The following is a 17,736-nucleotide window of genomic DNA, read 5'->3' as shown; positions in this document are numbered from 1 at the left end:
AACCAAAATACAATAAACCAAAAGCTTCAACTTTTTAAAAGTTTTCTCTAGAGTTAATCCTTGCATATCTTTTTAGAGTCCTACTATTCCTTTGCCCCTTAAATATCCCTTAAAATATGATTTTGGATGCAATATAATTTTTAAAATATAAATTGAAAATCCATTACGTTGTACAACTTCGTTAGATCTTTGTTTTTAGTTCACTATTTCGTTCTTCCAATCCTCGATCCTCGTTTGAGGAAAGATATGATAGACTATTACTAAAGTACATTAATAGATAGCGAATTGACAGGTTTAGGCATATGTTTTGGTTCAAATTGGGTATACAATATTTTTTAATTAAACACCACAAAAGTACATAGTTAATCCAACATCAGTTTCAAAGTTAGTGCTTAGCGAGCTCCGTGATTCGGCCCATGGTCTGGTTTCGACGGTGGCGACGGCTCATGGTGGATTGGATGCGCTGGGCTCTGCTGGGTTGGTCCCTGGTGCGGAGGATGGTGGGGTTGCGGTGGTGGCGGCGACATCTCTTGGCGTTAGTAAAAGCAATTTTTAACTGATGTTCATGTTTACGTGCCCGCCCTTTTTATAGGAAAACAAGCTATATTAGGCCAGAAATATTTTATCAGTGTTGTGTCCAGATAAGGCTATTATTTGAGTATATATTTCCCAAACGAACGATTCATATCGGAATTTCCCCCATGACAAATCCACTTTAACTGGGGTAATGGCTGGTTTGGATGGTTTTGGAATTCCTTTCAAGTACTAGAGCTAATTCGTATTGTGTATATTTCATATGAACGCTCACAAATAAAATTACTTGTGGAAAAATGATGAAAAATAATTTACTTTTGGACACGCTGCACGCTGTCGAGCAGGTGGAAATATCCTTCGAGCAGACACTGCGCACGATCGGCGACATCAATCATCGCTACGAATTGGTCTCGACCCTCAAACAGAGCGCCGCCAATGGTCAGGACTCGTATGAGCGAGAAATTCAGGCAGCCATCACGAATCGCACCTTCACGAAAATCTCCTCCAAGAAGTGGAAAAAGAAGAAAGCAAAGCCAGTGAAGAGATTCACAAAGCGGAGGATAATCAGCGCCTGTAGCTTGAATGAGCCGGACTACGGAGCGGCGGTCCAGCCAGCTGAGCAAACTTGCGCTTCCCCTTCCGCACCCCAAATGGATATCCCATACATGTCCATGCAGACCAACTGCCAGTTCTATCATATCGAATGTAAGAGCAATATTGTGGTGCCCAAGAGAACCTATAGGGAGCGCATCGAACGACTGCACAGGGCGGCGCATAAGAAATTATCGGAACAGTGCAAGGCGTTCAGCAATGGGTGTGGCAACCCAGAGACAGAACAAGACGAGAATTTGCCGAGTTGCTGCATCTATTGCTGTCAGTCTTGCTGTTGCAGCTGTTGCAACTGTTGCGAGTATTAGTGATAAATTCCTAAAAGTTCGGAAAATTCTCAAATTTCGTTTTACATTTATTAAAAGTCAAAATAAATATTTTTTTGTTGCCTACTCTTGGGCAAAACGTTTATTGAAGCAAGCAATATAATTAATTAAAGTCTGAATATTATGACACTCGCCTGCAGCAGCATCACAAGTAAAAGCCTGCGAAAAAATAGGCTAACATTTAAATTATTGAATATTAATCTAAAAATTTCCGTTTCTATGCAATCAAGATGTCCACCTACTAATACTAAACTTTAATGCCCTTTTAACTAGCTGCCAAATTATTATTAATATCTATCATTTAATTTCCTGCAAGTACAACCAAGTGAAAATGGAATTCGTATCATTTAAACTGCTCTCTTTTGGGCGCGTAAATTCGTTTAATTTTATGCTTCCTGTGTCGCCGTCCATCGTAATTTTCAATAACTAGCCGCAGCATCGATTACCAATGGCAATTACAGACGTTGGGCTGGCTTTGCAACAAGCAACCAAAAAAAAAAAAAACAAAGGCAGCATTTGCTTTATTTACGAGACGCATTTTGTATGGGTAAACTTAAACGCTAATGGCATAAACATCCGGAACGTGAGCGAAATGTTTAAAAACCGCTTCAAACGAGCAGGACAACGAGGTTTACCCAAGCGGCTGAGGTTTCAGCGACTGTAATGTAGCCGCCGCCACTACCCCAAATCAAATCTCAAATCATGCACGTTCCACGTTCCTGTTCAAAGAATAGAATGAGGGAATTGAAAAGCGCCAGGAACAGCAACCAGGAACAGCAACCAGGAACCAGGAACCAGCACCCAATGCTGAAGGCTGAAGGTTTGAAGGTTTTGAAGGCTGAACGCTGATGTGGATGCTGAGGACAACACATAGCAGCCGCGCCACTCACTACTCCTGCCCTGCTGCACTCTCTACCCTGCACAGGGAGGGGGAGGGCAGAAATTGTTTGAAAATTCAATTCACACATTTGCCAGTTTGTCGATGATTTTCTGTGATTTTGACTGGGGCCGTGGTCCCTGGTAATGGCAACGTCTCTTCTTGCTGGCTCATCCTCGGCATCCATGCGCTCGGCCTACCATTTTGAGGTTTTCGTTTTTGGCTTTTACTTGGCTTTGGCTTTGCCTTTGGCTTTCCTTTCCTTTCGTTTTTTTTTTTATTTTGGTTTTTCCAGCAAATAAGTGGAAAATCGCTACGAATTGTTACAGTGTCAGAAGTCTGTGGAGTGTTCCAGGCACGTGCATATCGAATACTCGCCTGTCTCTGGTATCCATTGCACAGAGCTCCGGCTACAGCTCCTCCACTCCTCTGGGCCATGGCCCTGGCATGTGTTTGAAATCTGAGAAAGCTTTTGAATCTTTTTTGGCGGACCATTCCTCTCTCCTGTAACGCCATGGCGCTTCCTCTATTTTGTATGCAAAGAGTTGTTCAGAATTTAATTTATTTACTTTGCCCTCCAGTTGTTGCTGCTGCTGTTGCTGCTGTTGCTGCTCCTGCTGCTGCCTGTTTATTGTCTGCAAATGAAATGCGTCTATGTCCCGCTTGTCCTTGGATTTCTTTTTAAACGAATTACCATTTGCCAGCTTTGATGTTGGTTTCTTTTCTCATTCTTTTCGGTTTTGGTTTACTGGAATTTTCGCCTCCCTTTTTTTTTTTGTATTTTTGGGTTAGTTCTGCTTTGAGGCAAACTTTGCAGACCATAAAGTTTTCACTTCATGCAATTTTAATGACTTAACGAGCAGCATTCCGTTTGACATGGGCAGGAGGGATGAGGAGAGGAGATCTCTGGTACGCCAGACAGGCAACGGCAGCTAATTAGGCAAACGCTCGACGATTACCAAAACGAAAATTTCACTTTTCCTGTTTCGGGGGAAACTTTTCAATTGTATGGAGTATGGAGGCTTTATATAAATGCATGGAAGATCACAATGTGTATTCGTTTTAGTACTATGATGTTCACTGCCTTAAAGTTTTTGAAATGTATAAAAATAAAATGAAGTTTAATTTGTTTTTTGCAGATTGTTAATAGATTTCCTTGACCGATTTGTCTGGCTGCTCAGAAGACCAGACTGTGCACCAATAATTGGACACGCTTACAACCTAAAATGTGTAAAAAAATAAAGTTAAAACGAGAAGGTACGTGTTAGTCGTTTCTGGGGACGCGACTCTACTTATACCCGTACTCAGTCAGTATATAAAATTTTGAGCTTATGATTTATGTAGAATTTTAAACAATTTGATTGATTTCTTCACATTGTTTTCGCTTGTTTTTGTTTTTCTTCCACATGTATTTTGTGTGTAATTTATTAAATGTAATGCTTTAATTTAGACAAATAAATTAAGAATTAATGATATAATAACTATGGTCAACATATATATTATGTAATCATGTAGGTAAGGACCGGTCTGGGGGGGGGAGTAAATGAGCAAAACCGTCGAAGGGTGTAGGGGAGGGGGGGTTATAAAAAAGTTCCTGTAAAAAATGCGCAAAAATGTATTGAACACAAACAAGCAAAAATTATGGGATGGGTGGACACATCCCAACTGCAGGATGCCAACTGATATGCTGATGAATAGAACAAAGAGAGGAGGAAAGAGAGAGTGACTGACTGATTCGGGTTGATTTTTAGTGTTATGTGTGTGTGTGTGTGTATGGTATGACTAATCCCAGTCACGCGTTTGCGAACTGGGGATGAGTGTGTGTTGAGTCATTGCTCATGGCTGTGGGCATCCATTGCAGCCCGCAGCCCTCATAACATGTCCCTGAGCACCTCCTTCTGGGCAGCAGTCAATTTCTCCGGAAACTGTATATCGAACGCCACGAGCAGATCACCTTTCCGGGTGGTATCCTTGGGGAAGGGCAAGCCATAGCCCTGTATGCGCTTCACCGTATTCGGCTTAATGATCTCCTGCATGGTGCTGATGCGCAACTTGTCGCCGGACATGGTAGGAACTTGGAAGACAACGCCGCAGAGTGCCTGCAAAATCAATGAATAGAATTTTATTGTACATTTTTGTTTCTTTGTATTTATTTTTGCACTTGGCTTATCAATCAAAATGGTCAATAAATATAACCCCCACGCCACCAATAACCGCAACGACTCAATTTCGCTTTACCCAATTTCGCTTTCCCCGATTTCAAGCTAAACAAACACAACACATGAGTCCCACTGTCGAATGTGGCAGAGATCTATCAATCTTTTTGGTAATCCTGTTTATGTTCTTAGCTGGCCTTTTTTTCCCCCTCCCCAATCCCTTCGATAGTATACTCCATCCCTATTTCTGTATATTCTTGTGCTGCTGCTGCTGCTCCTTAGTCGTCCTGTGTTTGCCTTCGTATCGAACATAACATTTGTAAATCCTTTTTTATGTAGCCTAATTCGTGTTTAAACATGTTGTTGACACGCTTCTATGCTTCTGTGTCCATTCTATTGGGCTTTTTGCTTTCTTTGTTTGCTTTTGCCTGTTTCCTTTCCTTTCTTTGCCCATTGAACATTTCCCATTTCCATTGATATGTCTGTTCTGTTCGTTTGACATACGATTTGTTTAATTGGCCCACTAAAAGATGGGCATCAATCAGGGTTTGTCTGGCCCAAGACATTGATGTCTCGAGGCTTACTTAATTAGGCCCAGCCCAAAACGGACCGAAACTCTACCCGATTCAATCTTTTCTCTCATGGGAAAACTATGATAACCTAAAGCTGACTTAATTAAAGACTGGTCGACTATTTTTGGATTCATTTGGTGGCATATCAGTGTGTTATTTATAGCCCGAACTTATCTAATCAGCAAAGTACATCCGAGTTTGGGCTTATCAAACTGATCACATAATCATTGAGGGTTTGATCGAAAAACTTGTGTATTTGCAGGGTCTTAGGAAAGCTTTTTACGACAGCAGTACAAAATGTGAGTCAGTGGCAGGGATTTTTAATGGAACGTAATCAATTTAATCATTTTACAAGTTAATTGTGTACTTTTTCTTGGAAACTAGATATGGTTACAAGTGCTCAGAAAACTAATAGCAAAAAAAAAATAAGATAGACAAGCCTCTTGCTTGTTTTTTATCAATTAAATATCATTGATTGCACTTGTAGGATCTTTTTCATTTCATATTGAACTACGTTTTTCTTATATTTATGTCGGTTTTCCAATGGAATTCCAAACTGTTGTCATTGCGACACGTTAAATCACTCCGCGAGAGAACTCGCCCAAAATCGACTGCGCTCGACGCAGTATAAAACTCTAAAGAACTCTCTAATTATCTGCGACGCAGTTAACATTTGTCCCTTTCCCTTTCTAACCCACACTTGATCATTGCAAAGGAACACGCACAACGCGCTCTCATCATCTCACTCCGTTGATCCTCTCTGAGCGAGTCCACTCTCTCACTAGCACGAGAACAGCAATGCATTGCTGCGTCCCATTGCAATGGCATAGGCAAATGACCAGAACAACGGTAAATCAAGCAAGGTGGTGAGACACAAAAGGAGCAGAGCAATGCACAGGCAACATAAGATAACACACTGAGAACAATCTCATGGTGAATTCTTCAACAGCAGACAGACCATAATACACTGGGAATAACATTAGGATGCAACATATAAAAATATCGATTCTACAGTAAAATATAGATGATCATTATGGGCGTAAGTTTCCTTCGAGTCCCTAAATTATATAGAATTTTGTGTAGAAATACTTAGCTTATTCCCAACAAATCGTTAAAGAAAACTTCCAAACTTCCACATTTTTCTCGGATGTGTATCTTCCATGTTTACTGTATAAATTTACTATGCAAAGTAGCAGTCTTAAGTGGATAGACATATGCACCGGAGGTATTCGTAAAATTGATTCGCAATCTTGACTTGCCATTGAAGTGTTTGACTACCAATTCGACTTGCCTTGTTAGCATATCTTTAGCATTGCTGTGTATAACATTTCATTTCCCTATCGAAAGCCCTTGAAATGACAGATTATCATCCGTAATCCTTTTGGGTCACCGAACCCCGGCAATACAATCATTTTTCAAATATTCCAACTAGATCCCATAAATAACCCAACAACCCAACAACTTAGATGTCAATCGCATCAATGATTTATGCGCGACACACTCGCAGTGGAAAAGGGTTTGGATCTCCAGATGCCTATCGGGTACTGTGTGATATAATATTTTATGCCAATCCATAACTTGTCACAAGTGATTTGTAACCCAAGAACTGGCCGAACACTTGTTAAATAGTTGTCAATGTGCTCTGGGCCTCACCCAATCAAAATGAGAAGTACAACAGCGACCAAAAAATTATTCCAAACCAAAGTGCACACCTTATGAATATTTAAATACATATATATGTATGTGCATACATATATCGGTGTACGAGCATTGAGTATTTGCTGAATGGCGAATTTAAGGCGATGACAACATAAACTGATGACGACAGACCCCAACAACAACAACCCGTCCCGTCCCCATGATGACGACGATGTGGATGTGGTCGACCAGCATCAATATTTTTTTAATGGAAATGTTGAAAATGTTGTTCCAACTAAAGCAACGAAACGCAAAAAATATACATATATATATTCGTACATATGCTCGTATAAAAAAATCTGTAACGCTTAAATACTTTGCTACCTTTTACGGAAGCTGAAGCATAAAAAATTCCCCTCACAATCCAAAACAAACAAAAAAAAAAAAAAAGAGTGAACAGCGGGAAAACAGAGGGAACGCAAAATATAAAGGGAATAAAAATGTGAATGGCGCTACGATAAAATTTTGCGACCACTTCTCAGCGATCAGGTACGACTACGAGCCAAGGCACAAGGCCTAAAATGAAACTAAAAATCAACACTAGAACGCCGCTACTGGTATACTCTTTTCGGTTATGGGATCATTCAATCTTTCCATCTATTTTAAACCCATTTGGTTTTATGTTGCAGCAATAATCAAATTTATTTCTTAGCTAATTTTCAAATGGATAACGCGTTTTTGGATATGCTTAGGAAGCTTCCTGAAAACTTGTAAAAATAAAGAGTATTTCTGGTGGAGAGCTGCAGACTACCCTCTGCCAGGGTAGACCCAAATGCTTCAAATGGAAGTCCATTTTCAAAGCTAGGATTTCTACAAAAACAAAAAGAGATGTAAATCAAGCCATAGATGATAAATTTGAATGTCAGCTTCAGTTTAATGGCAAGTTGCAGGCAACAAACATAAATTCCTTCCATAGATTTTTCCCGCATTTTCCGCACATTCCCGCATTCATTTCGAACGCAGCACTAGACAATTACTCTCACTGAAAGAACTCAGGGAAAGGGCTGGCTGGGCTGGGCTGGGATATTTTCCTGGTGAAAAAAAAACAAATCAACAACATTCAATCGCATGTCATAAAGCATTATTCTGGTGGGTTCTTTTTTGTTTTGAAGTGAAGCTCGGCCCCATCCTTTTGCTGACAACTGTCATCAAAATGCAAACGAAGTTTTCGACTACCAAATGCTTTTGTATGGAGTTTTCCCTGCGTTTTTTTTTTTCTAAAAACAAAAATTGAACAAAAAATGTGAGGGACTTTTCCGCACTCATAGCAAATCATTTTGTTGTACTCGTACCCATCGTAGCTACCAATCGAATGACAATGCCATTCGGGCAGACAGACAGGGATAACAACAAGAGAAATACTGTGCGGCGTCTGGCCATCAGTTACAAGCGAGTCCGAGCAGTCAGTGCCCAGACCAGAACCCAGTCCCAGTCTAGTTTGCAGTCCAGTCTGTTGAGTGGGCGAGTCTCTGGTTGTACATCCTTGAATTGTTCATCAATTTTAGTTTGCTGCCATTGCGGAAATTCTGACGCAGGCACTTGAAAACAAAAGCATTGTTAAATTTAATTTCCATTTCTAAAATATGTGCAGTGAAAGCGCCCTTGGGCGGACAGTCCAAGCTGCAGTACTTGCTGTTAAAACTCCTTTTCAGGCACAGGAATATCCATCAAATGCTCGAAGGTAAAACAATTTGTGGGAACTACTTCTTAGCTCTACTTCTCCCTTAATCCCCATAATATTCCTGCAAAATCTGCATTGAGAATTGCTCTTTAAAGTCAAAAACTGTTTCAAAATATTCGCTTACTCAAGCCTAGAGTATTACTACCATTTGTTATTAATTCTATTGTTCTGATCACATCACTGCCATTATTTAAATCCCTTTGACTGCACACATCAACGCAGATGTGAATCAAAAAATGTTTGCCCAAAAAGGCAAATGAAAAAAAAAAAGAAATTAATTCGAAACTCATTGACTTGAATTTTTATCGTAAACGATGATGTAATTTATGGGTCGTATTACTCGTAAATTTAATGCAGCCGCGACAACAGCTACAAGCAACAACAACAAATTATGACTGAAAAAATTGAAATTTTCGTTGGCAATTATGTGGATGAACATATATGGATGGAGCTTCAATTGCCTTATGGCGGCGGCTTTTGAGAGTCAAACAGAGAGAAAGATTCTACGAGCATAATAAAGATTTATTTGTTTTTTTTTTTTTTTGTGAAACAATTTGTGGGGAAGGCAGTGAAATGTTAAAGATTATAATTAAAAAAGGGGAGTATTTATTCCAGGGGTTGTAAGTCTCAGGTCTACTATAATCCACAGATAATCATGACATGGATAAACTCTAGCCAACTAAACATTCCCATTCTCATGGACTCACTCACACACATCAAACCAAAATGCATTCCCATAGCAACCAACAGTCCCCACCTTCCCAAATAATTATTACAACAAACTAAACTAAAAACCGTGTCAAATATTTCTATATAGAAGCATAAAACATGACACTTTAAGCTCGACCAAAACAAGACGCCGCACAGCCCGCGGAACCAAAATGGAATTCATAAATTCAAAAATCCAGCCAAAAATATACCTTGCCATAGTGAGAGAGAAGCCCAAAAAAATATTTACTAAATTTGTCGCACTAACAAGCAATAAAATGTTAAAAATCTCGCAACTGAACCAAGTCTCAGCTATTTAATCTACTTAATGCAATTAACAATTTTAACATCACTACAAACTTCGTGGCGTGTCATTTCGGTTTTGGTTTTTGGTTTTGTGTTTTTTTTTTTGTTCGTGCGTTCTCGGAGTATTTTCAAAATTTTTGATATACGTTTTGGCGTTTTATGGATCTGTCCATATTGGATCGAAGTATCAGCAAACAAAATTTACAACAAACAAAAAATCGAAAATTTTTGTGCGAAGTTTTGCGCCGCTTGCGAGTGTGTAAAAATCTAACACCTCAGTGGGGACAACGCTCTAGACGTGGAGATTGCTGGCCAAAATTGTATATGTCTACACCACCACCCCCCCTCCCCTTAGAGTCGCTCGATTCTCAATCTGTGCGCCTGTCTGGGCCTGGTTTGTTGTTAATTGAAACTTGACCATGTTGACCAATTTGGCAGCTGTGCTTGGCTGTTCATGGCGTATATGGTAAATTTGCCATAACCATAATGCCATAATGCCTGCCTGATTTCATTACAATTTGATTTAGGCACTGGCTGCGCCTCTAATTGGGCGCCATACTGTGAGAACCCAAGCTACAAAAAAAAAAAAATAGCATATACATACACAAGAGATCTTGTACAGGCCTCAGATATAGGGCTGCCAAAGGTGTTTCGGAATGTGGGTAATCATTTATTAAATGTATTTCCACAAGCCAGCTGTCAGGCATTAATGCGAGAATCCCCCTTGGATCATAATTCTTCTTCCATTAATATCTTTTATATTAAACATACCCCTGCCTATCCCTGGGTAACTCACCTGCTTGAGCGTTAGTCTCGCCGTATAGCGCAGATCGCTGCCCTCGCGCTTGAACATGGCATGGGGCTTATCCCTAATGATGAACACAATGTCGGCGGGTATTTTGCCGGGCGCCTGGTCACCCTCCTTCTGGAAGGTGACCTTGGTGCCCGATTTCCAGCCGGGCTTGATTGATATTTGGAGGACTTTGTCCTCTTTGCGGGAGCTGCCACCATCTGCCTGGACGACGCGTCGGGAGATTTTCATTTTCTTAACACAGCCATGGTAGATCTCCTCCAGGGTCACATACAGATCGTGCTCGACGGGCGGATCCTGTTTCTGTTCCTTCTTGAACGGTGTGTGCACATTGAAGGAGTGTGATCTGAATGAGGGCCTACAACAGATTAGCAAACGAAGCGCACAGAGTCTCTACTCGGCGATGAACCAACCTGAAGGCACTGCCGAGACCATGCCTGGAGCCAATGCCACCGAATGGCGATGAAAAGAAATCCGGTTCCGTATCCAGATCAAAGACATTCTTATCAAACAGATTGTCGCCCATATCGAAGAAGGAGGCAAACGGATTGCTGTTGCCGAAAAACTGAGCAAATGTGGCACGCGGATCACCATGGAACTGATATGTAAACGTTTTGTTCGTATTGCCGCCATTCCGGGTGCCTAAAGGGATATATATATACAGAAATTAATTGAAGTTTCTGATTCATCTGATATCTGATTAAATAAGATCTCCCTCCATTCAGTACATACCGCCGTTCTTTAGGCCATCCTCGCCATATTTATCGTACACCTCCCGTTTGCTCTTATCCGACAGCACCTCGTATGCCTCGGCGATCTCTTTGAATTTCTCCTCGGCATTTGCGGCTTTATTTTTATCGGGATGATAGCGTAGGGCCAATTTCCTGTACGCCTTTTTGATCTCCTCATCGGTGGCAGTTTTTGGCAGCCCTAGGGTCTTATAGTAATCTTTACCCATTGCAGGTGCTATGTGTGTATGTGGTAGGGTGTGAGGAGCGGCTGAGCGGGTTGTGTGTGTGTGTGTGTGTGTGTGTGTGGGGTACTCTCTATATATTTAGTTAAAAAGTAAAACACTCAAAAGTCGATGTACTCTAAAATCTGTCAAGAAGAATTGCGAATATTATAATATTTATATATTAATTAATATTTTGCAAATACTTACAAATATATCAGTTATCTATAGTCCATATATATATATCGTAGCGATATGTAGGTACATGCAGGACCCTCCTCTTATTTGCTATGATACTGCTCCAATAATATCTTCCTCTATTCCTTTATAATGGCACATGCATTTTGTCGTTCTATCTCTGTCTCTTTCGCTTGCTTTATTATCACTCAAGATCTGCAAGAAAATCACAAAAATATTCAAGTATATATTTATATATATGTATCTAATTCTATATATATATTTCTGCATATATAGATAGTTCCATTTGGGATCATAAGACACGTCACAGACCCTGGTCATGTTCAATGCTGAACGGCGGCACCGGCCCACGCCTTTGACTAAATTTAGACCGCCTCGCTAGAAATATTTCTTGTTCTTTCCGGAACATTGGAAATACATATCTATGCATTGGTAATTCTTTCTCTCTCTCTCACTCTCTGTCTATACATATGTAGCGCTTGTCTATCAACCATTGATGGACACATTAAAATTAAATATTTGCCAGACTTGAAAATACTTCAAGTTCAATTAACGCTCAATGTATTTAGCTAAGCCCTCACTCGACAAAAGCAACAGCAAAAGTCTCATACATATACATTTTCAAATATACATACATACATACATACATATGTACATATTTCTATACATCTTATTTTAATAGCTGAAAATTGTTCTCTAGCCAATTTGCATTGACCTTAACATTTCTCAAAGTTCTTAAAGATCTTTCAGTCCAATTGAGTTCAAAATAAGACGTGAATTAGAATTGACGATGACATTTATGAATGGTTCTACGACAGTGCCAAATCATATGGGATCGGTATAGGAATAAATATAAATGAATATACCCCTTTAAATGGGCAACAAGTTGGTTGATGAGATCTCTTGATTAGTTGACATTTCTATCAGCAAGGCACTGCGACAGCTGTAATATAAAACTTTTCCTGATACGATTCTGGTTGCGGTTTCCCGTCGACAGAATCAATCGGTAAGATTGACTGATCTTAGCCACAACAATCACAAGCCGCTATTAAATATAATAATCATATCGAATGATAAGGAAAGGATTTATATAAATGGTGCGGATATAAGACAGATATTCCAATAAATAGTTGCATGGAAATAAATCCAGAATATGTATACTAAAAATATATAGAACGAAAGGATTTCTTGACATTAAAACAACAAGACAAGAAAATAGTTTTGCGTCTATTATAAAAACTTATTGAATTGAATGAAATTAATTTTAGAGACAATTTTTTGAATTATTTTAAATCAAGAATTCTTTTATTTTATTTGTTTATTTATCTATTCTTTCAGTTAAGTCCATCTGTATATGTGTGGGATCATCGTTAAGTCCTCTAATTGCATTGAAGGTCTGCTCGCCATTGTTTCAAGTTCAAGTTTGAGTCCCAAAAGATTTAATTATCATTCAAGATGTCAACGCACACAGGCCACACAATTCCAGCCTTCAGTTTAACTGATTTCATCTTCGTATATAATTTCATATATAAACATACTATGTACAGACAATATCCGATGCCAAATTGCCGCACAAATGACTGCCTTGAATAGCAAATTGGCAAATGGGGCGAGTGTCGCCGGGAGATAGAGGAATAACGATAGGGGACTACGTATATACATATATATTGACAGGCGACGATTGATGCGATCAACGCCATTCCAGACATTAGTCAGCTGCAGTGTGCATATAATTTGCATATGGGATCGTGCCATCTATTCCGAAACGGTTCATCGATTCGTCTGCCAAATGTGTGCCAGATTGGGCGAGTCGACACAAGATTTGCCAGCTATCCATTTGCTATGCGGGGTAGGGGACAAGGTCACAATACGTATATACAAACATATATATAGAAATCTATATAGAAGTCTATGTGTGTGTGGTTTTTTTTTGCCAACATTTTCTGTCATCAGCGAAGAAAGTTATCTTTTGCCAAAAAATATTTTCTACAGAAAAAAAAGGTATAAATAATGGGAATAGCATAGAATATAAAATATAAAATATGTTATGCAAGGGTGATTATCTAGTGTGTTTTATTTGCCATATATATAATGGATATGCATACCAATATTAATTGAAAATATTTTTCTTTCACGGGCAGAGTTTTTCGCGTCACGTTTTTAATAATTCTTTTTATGGGTTCTCCATGTGAATTATTAACAGCATTTCGTGCATTGTTCGTGCTAAATTATAGGCTTAAGGTGGAAAATAAATTCATGCTGAAATCGAAATTATTGCATTCCATATTCGGTGTATAAAGTGGCATTTTTTATGTGGCCGTCTCCACCCCCACCCACAATGACAGTTACAACATGTTGAGTGGGTGGGTGGGTTGGTAGACTTCCGCATAAATAATTTAGCCCGCCCCTGGTGCCGGCTGCTCATTTATTGATTACAGAATAACATTTGTTTAACAATTTATTGGGCGAATTGCATATTGCATTATTAGTGAATTGTTTTTTCAATGTTTTTATTGTCGTATCATTTTCGCATTTGCAATTTACATTTGCTATTTCTTTCCGTTTCGTGCAAAATTATAAATTGTCGTAGGTTATGAGGGGCCAAGCCGTACGGGGAGAATACATATGTATGTAGACCGAGAGAACTGACAATGTTTGTGTCGTTGTGTCGTCCCCGGGATTGCTCTAATTGAATTGAACTTGATTTATTAATGCCTCCGACTCGACTCGGTGCGGCCGCTTTAATTCCAATTTTGTGTCTCGTTTTTTTTTGCACATAAATTTCAGCCATGTGAGACAGACAGATATTTTGGTTTGGTTCGATACACAACTAAAAGAAATATTTAATAATAGCAACAAATATTAAATTGTTGTGTGATTTATGTATTGTTGGTGGGGCTATTCAAATTTAATATTTATGGCTTTGGAGATCAAAGTCAACTGCCTGAGGCTGGGCTCGGGATAAAAATCAGTTACTAATTCGACAGTTCATATTTTCCCCTTTATTAATAAATGTGTTTTTAACAGAGCATATGACAGAGACTTATGTTCGATTTTCCTTCAAATCTCAGAGCAGAAAACAGATGGAACAGATCAACCATTAAACCTGCCTTGGACTTATTCACCTTTATCAATTGAATTTTTATGCAAAAAACATTTCAATTTCCCATCCAATTTCCGTTTGAATAATGCCCTACAATTTAAATCTAGAGATTTCGATATACCAAGGCTATGCCAACTGTTGATCCACTCACGCCCATATCATTCAACTCCACGGAGCACAAAGCCCAAGCATTCACTCTCGCTCTCAAAATATACAAAATACAAATCAATTTGTTGGTGTTTCTTTTTTGCGTTTGCTTTTGCTTTTGGCCTCAAAGTCAACAACCAACTCATTCATTGTCAACCAACTTTGTTGTTGCTGTTTGAAATGAGCCAAAAAAAAAAATTATCAGACACCATGAAGTTTATTCACCCACTCTTGACCAAATGATCCCCAACAAAAAAAAACAATAGCAACAAAAGTAGAAAAAAACGAGTGCGACAAGAATCAACATTTGCCATGACTGAAGTCAAATCGTTTAGGTAAATCCACATACCACAATATCCAAACATAAGATGACCAAACAAGGAAGGCAGGATGAGTTCATGGGTCGAAGCTGTGGATACCCTTGCAGAGATTGGCAAAGAGGTGATCGTATCTACATAAGAAATACTATAGGATATAATAATCCAATAGAAATACTATAGGATATAATAATCCAATGGTGTCGGTTACTGCATGCAGGAAAATGTTAAAAAATTGTAGAAACAGTTGGACAGATATTGCTACATTGAGTCAACTTTTAATGCCGAAAAAACCATAATTGTTTTACACTTTTCAAGTGCTGCAAAATAGTTCCTTAAATCCATAATACCCTCTGCAAAAGGTAAGCAAAATAACTCCAAATGTAAAATGTATTTTGTATATTTTTGGGGAGGGTGGAAATGCTAAAAGAAGTGGGTGTTTCTAAGCCGCAAATAGGTCCTATGACTAACTCTTTTTACCTGTCCCATCCCACCCGCACACAATCATCGTTCCAATGCGAATACGTATTTGATTTTGGAGAAATTTTTGGAAAAAAAAGTGAATCATTATTCAAAAATGTGGCACAATGATCTATGATTCGCAAGAAATCCAGTCAGTAATACATTGTTTTGGGGGAGGTGTCGCTCAATGAGGCTTACCTCCCTGTTTATGCTGAAATCGAGAAGAGCATCAATTTTCAAAGAATAAAATCTGTGCGAATTATTCCATTTCCGTATATTTTGGCATTATATTGGCGAAAACGGAAAACAGAAACACACAAACACAAACAATAATTTGCATAGAATAACTATTAAGGCACCACACACAATATGTTCACTGAAGATTTTTGAATTGGAATTTTTTCGGTCTCGCCGACATATTTGCATTTTGACGATGAAAATGAAAAACTTGTTTCAGCTGGTCAGAATAATTATTGTTGTTGTTGCTGCTGCTGCTGTTGATTTTGTTTAGAATATTGATTAAAATGTTGTGGCAAATGAAATTTAATTAAATGGATAAATGCAAAATGGAAAGCTTTTAATGGAATTGTTTGGAAAATACTTCGACACAAAAAAGATGTTTAAAAACTAATGCAAACACTTCCAAATGGAATAAATCAATATTGGTTTTGTTTTTAAAGGTATCGCAAGATACTTTTTATACGCTATAAACTTTTATTTTAATGCTTCGGCACATAAATTAAAACAATTAAATGTATAAAAGGAAATGGAATACTTTTAATGGATTTCGATTAAAAATTGAGCAAAGTAAAAAAACGCAATTTCGATTTTAACTTTAATGTATTTTGCGATATTTGTGATGCGCTAAAAAGTTAAATGTTAGGGAATCCGGACATTAAAAAAGCAATCAGTCATTTATAAAATTTAAAAAAAAAACGCGTTTTATCACTTGACACAAGATGCATGACCGCAACACAAAAAAAGTATACACCATTTAATTAATCAATTACAAAAAAAAACACAGTCGTGAAATTTTATTTCCCTGTGTTTTCTTTCTGTTTTTCTCGCTCACACCCAGCTTTCTTTGCTTAATTGCTCTTCTTCTTATTCCTGTTCCTCTTCGTCTGTCTCGCTTCTTCTTATTCCTGTCACTGTCCCTCTGCTTCTGATGCCTTCCTCTTCTCACTCACTCTTCTTCTCAATCATATCTCATTCTCTCGTGACGAATTTAGCATGTCTGCCCGTCTGTCCGTCCGTCCATGTCCATCCCACCCACTCAGCAGCTGTTCAAAGAGTTAGTTCCGCTCTCCAAAAGATGGAGCTCGGACGCGATCGTCTCTCTTTGGCTCTCGCATGTGTCATAATTTAAAAATTCAAAAGCAAAAGAAAACAAGAAATGCAGAGTGGATACACGGGGGGCCGCAGCTTTTGATACCCTAGCAGATTTATCGTTCGTGTGGCAGGGTATTCATAATGTCACAATATATTACGTGTGTATGTTACAATATATTACAACTTTATCCAATGTTGATACAATTTTATGTTATTAAAAAACATTTAAAGCCAACGTTTTTTTTTAAATTTAATTTTGAACAAAAGATGTTTTTTACCGATCGTTCCTATGAGAGCGGCGATATTGTTTTGTACGAGTTATTTTAATACCACATAGAACTGCGTTTCCAATTTTTGATAATATTTTCTAAAAAATCATAAATGTACACATATAATGTAAGTTCTTCGAGCGATCGTTCCTATGGGTCCTTAATTAGGATTCAGTGACTGCAGAATAAATACAACCGAATAATGAATGAACCTACGACTAGGCTGCATACGACTATATGAAAGACAGGATCTACATAAAAGGGCACAGCGATACAGCGGTGCATACCACAGTTTGTCCCCATACTGGCTGGATGATTCTACTGCGCTGATGATTCTTCCCTCTCACGTTCCAAACATATGGTTTAACGCATCATACCCTCTGGCAGATCATAGGAAGAGACCAAGCGAGAGTAAGACTCTGCTAACGGTACGCAACTGACAAATTCTCGACTGATTATGATTACCAGCAATCATTTCGGAAATGTGTATGGCATACTCGTTGTTTTTTGTTTTTGGGTCTTTTGGAACTCTCTTTCGAGTTAATTTGCCATTTGGCTTCATTGCTTGCGATACATCCTCCACTTGAATATTGGCCATTTGTCTGAGACTTTGGCATTTTTTTGAAGGCCAACAATCAAAGCCAAAAACGTTTTTTTTTCCAACACTTTTTGCTGTGT

The 17,736-nt window shown here is 38.6% G+C and overlaps 2 protein-coding genes across 3 annotated transcripts; one reads left to right on the top strand and one right to left on the bottom strand.

Moving 5' to 3' along the window:
- Positions 1 to 762: 762 nt before the first annotated feature.
- On the top strand, positions 763 to 1,559 carry LOC111078141. The gene has a single exon (XM_022372688.2). It carries the CDS (start codon positions 831 to 833, stop codon positions 1,449 to 1,451), a length of 621 nt encoding a protein of 206 aa, XP_022228380.2. The 5' UTR covers positions 763 to 830; the 3' UTR covers positions 1,452 to 1,559.
- A 2,543-nt stretch (positions 1,560 to 4,102) lies between these two features.
- Positions 4,103 to 11,305, bottom strand: LOC111077780 (dnaJ protein homolog 1). 2 transcript variants are annotated; one of them, XM_041593892.1, is made up of 4 exons: positions 11,011 to 11,305; positions 10,692 to 10,920; positions 10,264 to 10,636; positions 4,103 to 4,445 (listed from the first exon to the last, which is right to left on the bottom strand). In XM_041593892.1, exons 1-4 carry the CDS (start codon positions 11,234 to 11,236, stop codon positions 4,218 to 4,220), a joined length of 1,056 nt encoding a protein of 351 aa, XP_041449826.1. In that variant the 5' UTR covers positions 11,237 to 11,305; the 3' UTR covers positions 4,103 to 4,217. The 2 variants fall into 2 exon arrangements, with proteins under 2 accessions (XP_041449826.1, XP_041449827.1); XM_041593893.1 differs by having other exon boundaries at positions 10,264 to 10,624.
- Positions 11,306 to 17,736: the final 6,431 nt, after the last annotated feature.

Source organism: Drosophila obscura, unplaced genomic scaffold (assembly GCF_018151105.1).
Source record: "Drosophila obscura isolate BZ-5 IFL unplaced genomic scaffold, ASM1815110v1 contig_200, whole genome shotgun sequence".
Lineage (NCBI taxonomy): Eukaryota > Metazoa > Arthropoda > Insecta > Diptera > Drosophilidae > Drosophila > Drosophila obscura.
This window is presented reverse-complemented; position numbering and strand designations above follow the sequence as displayed.

What these genes read in the sequence shown, in the direction of transcription:
- LOC111078141 (XM_022372688.2), top strand. Translation starts at nt 831, where the DNA reads ATGATGAAAAATAATTTACTTTTGGACACGCTGCACGCTGTCGAGCAG.
- LOC111077780 (XM_041593892.1), bottom strand. Translation starts at nt 11,236, where the DNA reads ATGGGTAAAGATTACTATAAGACCCTAGGGCTGCCAAAAACTGCCACC. An exon ending in GGATGGCCTAAAGAACGGCG is followed by an intron (nt 10,921 to 11,010) that starts GTATGTACTGAA and finishes ATATCCCTTTAG; the next exon opens with GCACCCGGAATGGCGGCAAT. An exon ending in GGTCTCGGCAGTGCCTTCAG is followed by an intron (nt 10,637 to 10,691) that starts GTTGGTTCATCG and finishes AATCTGTTGTAG; the next exon opens with GCCCTCATTCAGATCACACT.